The sequence below is a fragment of the Boleophthalmus pectinirostris genome, unplaced genomic scaffold (genome assembly GCF_026225935.1).
Source record: "Boleophthalmus pectinirostris isolate CB_2022bp ecotype Guang Dong unplaced genomic scaffold, ASM2622593v1 HiC_scaffold_2, whole genome shotgun sequence".
In the NCBI taxonomy this organism is placed as follows: Eukaryota; Metazoa; Chordata; class Actinopteri; order Gobiiformes; family Gobiidae; genus Boleophthalmus; species Boleophthalmus pectinirostris.
In genome coordinates, this window is record NW_026571152.1 from 39,034,323 (window position 1) to 39,043,371 (window position 9,049).

The window sequence follows — 9,049 nt, forward strand, 5'->3', positions numbered from 1 at the left end:
AGCTAAAGTTTGGAGAGTGTGAATCCAAAATGCTTCCCTTTGTTTAAGTATGCGGTCATGGTCCCCTCCTCTGGGTGGCGGGGCGACATGCTCAATGCCAAAGAAACGTAGAGAGCAAATATCATGTCTCTGATCATTAAAATGTACAGCTACAGGGTCGTCCCGGTCGTTTCTTCTGATGGAGCTCTTGTGTTCACTTATTCTTTGTTTAAGTTTTCTTGTGGTCTTTCCAATGTCCACTAGGCCGCATGGACATTTCAACATGTAGACTACATGTGTACATGCACATGTGATAACACTTTTTATGGGATATTTTTTACCAGTGTGAGGATGTAAAAAATGATCAGTTTTTACAGTATTATTGCATTGAGCACAGCTGTCGCATCGGTAGTTACCATTGGGTAGAGGGTGCAATAGAGATTGGGAGGATAGTTTAGTTTTGTTTGTGAAATTGGCCCGTACCAGATAGTCTCTAAGATTTTTGCCTCGTTTGTGAACAAAGAGTGGAGGATCTTTAAAGATGGTTGAAATTTCCGGGTCTGATTTCAAAATATGCCAGTATTTCAGGAAAATTGATTTAATTGCAGGTGTATGGGTCAAATATTGGGTGATACAAGTTACGGAATAATGTTTCTGCCTTTTGGTGCTCTTTTTTAATAAATCTGTCCGTGACTTATGGAGAGCCTGCCCATAAGCATCATCAATCCAAGACATAGGGTACCCTCGTTGTTGGAATCTCACTTTCATATCAGTGGCTTGTTGAATAAAGTCCTCAGTGGAATGGCAAATTCTTCGTAATCGATAAAATTGACTTGTAGGCAAACCTCTTTTTAGGGGAGTCGGATGGAAACTAGAGGCCAACAGTAAAGTGTTTTTGTCAGTTTCTTTACGATACAATGAGGTGATGATATTCCCATTGTCCTTTCGTACCCACATGTCCAAAAAACTTACTTTGTTAGAACTAAATTGTGCAGTGAATTGAAGGTTGGAATCAAAACTGTTTAAGAGTGACACAAAGCTTTCCAGCTGTTGAATGCTGCCATGGAATATACAAAAAATGTCATCAATGTATCTAAACCATTTTTTATGCTTGATAAATTATTGAGAGAGAATTAAATACAAATTTGTTTTCAAAAAGACCCACATATAAGTTGGCATAGTTGGGTGCACAGACTGTTCCCATGCTAGTGCCGGAAATTTGAAGGTAAAAATCATTTTCAAAGGTGAAATAATTGTATTTAGTTCTTCTCATAAAAAAAAAAGTATCACTTGAAAAATCTACTCAAGTAAAAGAACTGAAGCACCTGTTTAAATATTTACTTAAAGAGTAAAAAGTAAAAGTATTTTGCACAGATTCTGAGGTCTAACAAAATTTGAAATGTAGTTTTGATTTTGTTCAACAGAAACAATTGAATCAATCCTTTTTTCTTTTTTTTCCCTTTTTTTTTCTAGCTGTTTTTACAAACTACAAATGTGTTCAAAATAAATCCTCAGGCTTTTCAGCAGGTCTCAAACTATAATATCTAATGTAATTTGATGTTGTCTGATTACAAATTTGAAAAAATGATAGCAAAAAAAAAAGGGTTTCACACAGATTTTGAGATCTAGTAGTGATTGTGATATAGATTTGTTTTGAATTGACAGAAATGATTAAATTTTCTTTTTTTTTTTCTTCTTCTGTTTTTATTTATCAGCGTTTTCAGCAGGTCTCACACAATAATAAAAAATACTTTTACTTTTCAGTCCAGTTCAAAAATGTAGTGGAGTAGAAAGCACAGATACTTACACTCAATGAAGTAAAAGTAACAGTATCCAGTTTATATGTACTTAAGTAAAGTACAGATACCTAACAGGTGTACTTAAGTATAGTACTTCACTTCTTTTACGTTCCACTACTGATTGATCTTTATGTATTTGATATAAATAACATGAACCTAATTTCACATGTTTCATAACAAAATAATCTCAGTATACTTTCCACACACACAAGCACTGAACATTTTGATCCACATGACCCTGAAGTAAGAGAAAAACCTGAATGTTACACCTGAATATTAAACCCTAGAAATGTATTCACATGTACACGGTGCTGGAGCCTGTCGTAGTACAGGTGTTATTCCATTTTTATTCCTTTTTCAGCTCCAGACGCCTCATACACACACTGGAAACAGACGGTGTTTTACCTGGAGGATTATCTGACCGTGAGGAGAGGAGAGGAGATCACAGGAAGCATCTCCATGAAGCCCAACGAGAAGAATATTGTGAGTTTTCCATTATTATAAGCAGTGTTGGGAAGGTGACTTTTAAAATGTATTCTTCTACAGATTACAGATTACAGATTACACACACCAAAATGTAGTTTGTTACGGAATCCATCAAGTTACTTAAAGTGAGTAATGTAATCTGAATACTTTGGATTACTTGATTTGCTGTAGAGAAGCAAAGACGAGGAATTTACTCAACCAAATTAAAAAATATAGAAGAGGAGGAAACACGTCCACGCAGCATGTTTAGTCCTGTTAAATCCTGTTTTAGTCCTGTTTTAAACCTGGTTTAGACCTGGTTTTGGTCCTGGTTTAGTCCTGGTTTTAGACCTGTTTTAGACCTGGTTTAGATCTAGTTTAGTCCTGGTTTAGTCCTGGTTTAGACCTGTTTTAGACCTGGTTTAGACCTGGTTTAGATCTAGTTTAGACCTGGTCTAGATCTCGTTTAGACCTGGTTTTAGTCCTGGTTTAGATCTAGTTTAGACCTGGTCTTAGTCCTGGTCTAGTCCTGGTTTAGACCTGGATTTAGTCCTGTTTTAGTCCTATTTTAGACCTGGTTTAGACCTGGTTTAGACCTGGTTTAGACCTGGTCTAGATCTAGTTTAGACCTGGTTTAGTTTCCAGCAATGAGTGGAATTACCAAAAAAAAATACAAATAAAATAAAAATATAGCCCAAAATGTGAAAACAGGAAAATACCGCCATGTAATCCATTTATTTCAACAAAGTAACTGTAATCCAATTACCTCTCATTGAAACAGTAACTGTAACTGAATACAGTTACTCATAATTTGTACTCTGATTACATAACTCCGGTACATGTAATCTGTTACTCCCCAACACTGTGTATAAGTATTATGTTTATTTCAGATGTGCTGCAGGCCTTTGTCCATGGAGATGTTATTGCTTTGCCACTGTGGTTTTCTAACACAGAAGCCAGCAGACTTGTTTCTTTTATTAAAAATATAATATAATCATCCAGGATATTGTGTCAAGCTCAATATGTTTTCCTTAAATTCCACTGAAATGAACTAAATCCAGAAACCAATGTCCTGCAGAGGATTTTGTGCGAAAGTCTGTTGCCATTTTTACAAGATGTGTTGCTATGGCTTACTCTATTTTCATGATATTTTTGCAATGTCCTTTCTTTGCATGGAAATGAAAAGGGTTTGTACCAGACTCTGAAAACACTTGAGAACAGATCACATCTTGACATCACAGTGTCCTTGCTCCTCATGATGTTTCCAGTCGTCATAGGAACAAACACTGGACCTGGGGCTCAAATATGGGACCTGATTTTTGAACGCACGGCAAAAACACAAGACCCTTTAAAATCATTCAAATTCAGAATATTAATTGCATTTTTAAGTACTGTATTTTTCAGAGTATAAGTCGCTCTGGAGTAAAAGTCACACCAGCCAAAAAATGCATCATAAAGAAGAAAAAAACATATGTAAGTGGTACTTTTTGGGGGGAATTTTTTTAATATATAAAATCAGAGACCAGGAACTGACATTTCATCTTGAAAGACAAGTTATAATTATATATTATAAGTTTTCTTCTTCCCATATGTTTTCTTCTTCCCACTCCTTTTTGGGCCAGATTTTTTATATTTATTAATTTTATTTTTTTGTTATTTCTGCTATGATTTCATTGATGTTATGTGTTGTAAAAGGATGTACATTTCTTATTTTCCCAAAATAAATACTTAAATCAATAAATCAATATTAATAACAATAGAACAGAGAACAACAGGCTGGATAGGCCAATGAGGTACATTTCATGTTCTGATAATTCATGTTATTAGGTTCTTTTTTCAGACCAAGAGTTTGTTTTCATACCTGACAGTTTCGACTGCTCACTAGTGCTCTTCCTCAGAGTCACATGATGTTGCTGTCACGTGTCGCTCAGCTGATTTAAACAAGTTTTGGCGCTGTCTTTTTACTCTGACACTCCTGGGATACTGTCCTGAGGAGGTCAGACTGCAGATGGCGCTGTCGTCCTGCCTCCACCGATAGGAAAACAGCACCAAAACCTGTTTAAATCAGCTGAGCGACACGTCACAGTAACATCACGTGACTGTGCGGAAGAGCGAAGGGAGCAGTCGAAACTGTCAGGTATGAAAACAAACTGTTGGTCTGAAAAAAGAACCTAATAACACAGGCTGAAAAGGCGTCTGATATGTTCACGTCACATATGAACAGTTATTCAAATAATTGTAGAACAAACAACAGAACAGAACAGGTTTACCAAACTCTCCATCTCACTCCAAATCACTAAGTTTATTAAATTCTTCATCCTCGGTGTCACTTCTGAGCAACTCTGCCAACTTAACTTTTTCTGTTTTCTTCACTGCAGTTCGAGTATCCTCTGATTTTCTCCAGTCCCTCACAAGTTTCTCTCTCACTCCAAACTTTCTTTCTGCTGCTTGATTACCGTTTTCAGCTGCAGATTTCACTACTTGCAGCTTGTAATCTGCAAAATATGATTAACAGTTTATCGCCGTGTGATGACACCAGACACATAGACAGTAAAAGTGAGTCTATGTACCAGACAGAACGGCAACTCTTTCTGCAGGAGACATGCGCAGTAGAGTGAAGTGACAGTGGTACAGGAGGAACAGGAGCAGCAGATACTGACACACAAGACTAGAGCGCCCCCTTGTGGCTGTCAGTGTGAAACTTTAATATATAAGTCGCACCGGAGTAGAAGATAAGATAAGATAAGATAAGACAATCCTTTATTGTCTCCCATGGGAGAAATTTGTCTTGGGACAGGGGGTAACATGCTTTATCAAGAAACAGGACAACACAACACAAAGCAGCACATAAACAAACACCATAAAACAAAGTAAATATGAGGCCAAGTATGACCACGAGTGATGCACCAACAGGACCCTTAAAATTATCCTTAACAGGCAAGCCCGTGCATTCTTCTGTTCTATTAATTATTGCACATTCCCTAAGCCTATGTGCAGCTTTAATTATAATTATTGCACATTCCCTTAGCCTATGTGCAGATTTAATTATTAGAAGTCACAGGAAACACCCAAACCATGAAAAAAGTGTGACTAATAGTCCAAAAAATACAGTAATTTGGTTTTTACTCTGTTTATGTAAGATTTATGTTTGTTTTTTTTATTTAGTCAGTTGACGACAAGTTACATTTTCAGGACATGTGATTGGTCCATCCGTCTGATTAACCTTGCAGCAGGCGCCAAGATGGATTCTCATGAGTTTGTGAACTGACAAAAATTGCAAGAATCCATCTCTCTGTGCAAGGTTAAAGGGACAGTTGGGAATTTTGGACACAGGACCTCATTTCCTAGTGAGCCAGAGTGTTGGAGACGTGTGGAGATACTTTTTAAAAATATTCCATCCAGTCCTTGTGTTTGCAGAGGTCACTGGTGCTACTAAAAACAGTCTTACCCACTCCACAAAGCAAATCAATTATTACAAGCAAATCTATTATTTCACCAGACTGTCGAGGTAAATGTCTGTTATTATTATAAATAATCTAAATAAGGTCAGAGGTCAGTATGTGTCCAGCTGAGGTGTGGGACTCTGCCTCTGGCCTTGGAGACGGGACGCTTCCACTCAGTCCTAGAGGAAAAGTGCACATGTGTCTTTGTGACTTAAAGGACATTGAAAATTAAATACATTTTCTGTTCTACTGTCCTTGTATCATGGCCTGCACTGTCAGTTGTTGTCTACAGTGTTGGGAAAGTTACTTTTAAAATGTAATCCCCTACAGATTACAGATTACATACCCCAAAATGTAGTTTGTAACATAATCCATTAAATTATTTAAAGTGAGTAACGTAATCTGAATACTTTGGATTATTTGATTTGCTGTAGAGAAGCAAAGACTAGGAAATCTTCCTTCACATAAGATGTTTTGTCTGCTAAAAGACAATGAAATACCCAGACTTTACTGAACCGTATTAAAAATATTATTGATAGAAGACGAGGAGACACAGTCCGTGCAGCATGATTTAGTCCAGTTAAATCCTGTTTGAGACATAGTTAATACCTGGTTTTAGTCTTGGTTTAGTCCTGGTTTAGACCTGGTTTAGACCTGGTTTTAGTCCTGGTTTAGACCAGGTTTTTTACCTTTTTTAGACCTGGTTTTAGTCCTGTTTTAGTCCTGGTTTAGACCAGATATAGACCTGGTTTGGACCTGGTTTGGACCTGGGTTTAGACTTGGTTTAGACCTGTTTTAGTGTCCGGCAATGAGTGGAATTACTGAAAGAAAAAAGAAAAAAAGGGATAGCCCAAAATGTGAAAACAGGAAAATCCCGCTGTGTAATCCATTTATTTCAGCAAAGTAACTGTAATCCCATTACCTCTCATTGAAACAGTAACTGTAACTGAATACAGTTACTCATCATTTGTACTCTGATTATATAACTCTGGTACATGTAATCTGTTACTCCCCGACACTGGTTGTCTAATGTGTCTTACTGTTGGTTTTCTGTGTCTGATGAGGAGAGACTGGAGTATTTGTTTAAATTTAATGTGTTCAAGTTGGCTCAGTTTGTGTTTAAAGGCTGGGACTTCTGTAAGAGGACACTTAATGATCTGTCTGCTTATTGACTAGACAAGACTAGACGACACAACACTACACTAAATTTGAAGGATTTATGTCTGAGCAGCAGCAGTGAGTTGTACTTCCTGATAGAAAGCTCGGCAGCGGCGGACTGATATATGAGAAAATAGTCCCTCAACATGCGACGATTCACGCGATGCAAGGTTAGTTTTATTTCAAACATTATTCTATCAACACAGACATTTACATCGACAGTCTGGTGTAATAATAGATTTGTTTCAGGTGTTTTATGAAGTGGGTAAGACTGTTTTTAGTGTCAGTATAACTATGACCATTGACATGCACTAGTCTAGCACCAGTGACCTCTGCAAATACAAGGACTGGATGGAATATTTAAAAAAGTGTCTCCACACGTCTCCAACACTCTGACTCACTAGGAAATGAGGTCCTATGTCCAAAATTCCCAACTGTCCGTTTAATACTTTGGACTATTCCAGGAAAAGCAACATCTCCACGGAAAACTACACAGTGCATCTTTACGTCTGTTTTAAAACTGTGACTGACGTTGTTGTTTTTCCTCTCAGCGTGACCTGGACTTCACCTTCGAGCTGGATTTCAAGGGGCAGCTGTGTGAAGCGGCCATTTCCCACGACTACAAGATGCGCTAGACTGACCGGGAGGGGGCGGGGCAGCGTTACCATGACGATGACCATCACCGGAAACACCTCCCGGATCACCCACCGTGCGGGACACAAGGGGGCGCTGTCACACGTGCATCACAGGGCCCCGGTTAAAACATGACAGTGTACTCGCTCTGGAGGTTACTGATGCTGACTGTTAAAATTATCTGAATGTAAAACTGACACACAAAAAAAAAAAATAGTCAGGAATATTTTTATTGAATGTTCTTGGTGTATGTGAAATGACGTAGTTTCTTAGTAGTAAAGTTGATTTCTTGTGCACATTTTTTTCGCTGTAGGTTTAAAGGTTCGCTCTGACTTTTTTGGTGGAGGGTCTGCAGTCTGCCTGTCTCCATGGAGATGTTATTGCTTTGTCTGAAAGGTTCCACAGTATGGTATTAAACTCATCTGTTTGTCTGTATTGAGATAGATCAGTTTAAAGCAGACCTACTCTGCAAAATCAACTTTTTAAAGCTTTTAATGTCTGTGTGCCACTTGTCCATTCGTAAGCACAAAAAACAATAAAATGGGAAAACAGTTTGTTATTTCATTATTCCGTTTTAGTGTCAAACAAAAAAAAATTCAACCTCTATTTCCAATTTTTAACTTCAAATAACACCAATCAAAAAACAGTCTCGGTGCCTATTTTAATTTTGATATTTTATTCTCTCTGGTTTATTTGTCCCGGAAGTTCTGCTGCGGTGTCGACCATTGGTTTATAATAAAAACAATTTTAAATAAGGAGAGTTTATCGCTGCTTCTTGTTTCTCGTCATGGAGTTCAACAATGACTTTCTAAGATGCGAAAGTTTGGCCACAAAATTGCAATTATGTTTTTCCTTCTAGCAGCAGAACGTCCGGGGCAAATAAATCAGAGAGAATAAAATATCAAAATTAAAAGAGGCACCGAGACTGTTTTTTGATTGGTGTTCTGATCAACTATAAATTAAATATTGGAAATTGGCAATCGATATCTGTTTTTTTGTTTGTTTGTTTGTTTGTTTGACACTAAAATGGAATAATGAAGTAACTGTTTTTCATTTTTTATTTGATTGTTTATCGTTCTTAATTGAAATTCAAAAGAATGAATGGTACACAGACCTTTTAATCATGTTATAGTTGTTTCCTTCTCATTCACTCATCCAAAGTTGTATTCAGAGTGATTCACGCATGTTTAAACTATCTTCAATCGCTTATTTTTAAGACACCGTTTTGCCGATCAACCCCTGTATTCACCGCCCTCTGCTCTGTATCTCGCTCTCTAATTTCTATTTTCTCAATTAGTGAAGACTGCAGTGAGAGCTACATTGGCGAAACAAAACAGCCACGTCACAAGAGGATGTACCAACACAGACGAGAGAGCAACACAGGACCTCAGTCTGCTGTACATCTCCATCTAAAAGTCACGAGTCACTCCTTTGAGGACAGTGAGGTACAGATCTGAGCCAGAGAAAAGAACTGGTTTTAGAGGGGAGCTAAAGAGGTTTAGTTTTGTTAGGAAAGACAAACCGTCTTTGAACAGAAATGGAGGACTCTCATTTATAATCTATCCTCAAACC

At 37.5% G+C, this 9,049-nt stretch overlaps 1 protein-coding gene across 1 annotated transcript in view; it reads left to right on the plus strand.

Moving 5' to 3' along the window:
- LOC110167138 (protein arginine N-methyltransferase 8) overlaps positions 1 to 7,665 on the plus strand; it is a 113,699-nt gene extending 106,034 nt beyond the window's left edge. The window contains 2 exon segments of the mRNA XM_055155458.1: positions 2,140 to 2,261; positions 7,396 to 7,665. Coding sequence (XP_055011433.1) covers positions 2,140 to 2,261; positions 7,396 to 7,479 — 206 coding nt within the window. The 3' untranslated portion in view covers positions 7,480 to 7,665.
- The last annotated feature ends 1,384 nt before the right edge of the window (positions 7,666 to 9,049 follow it).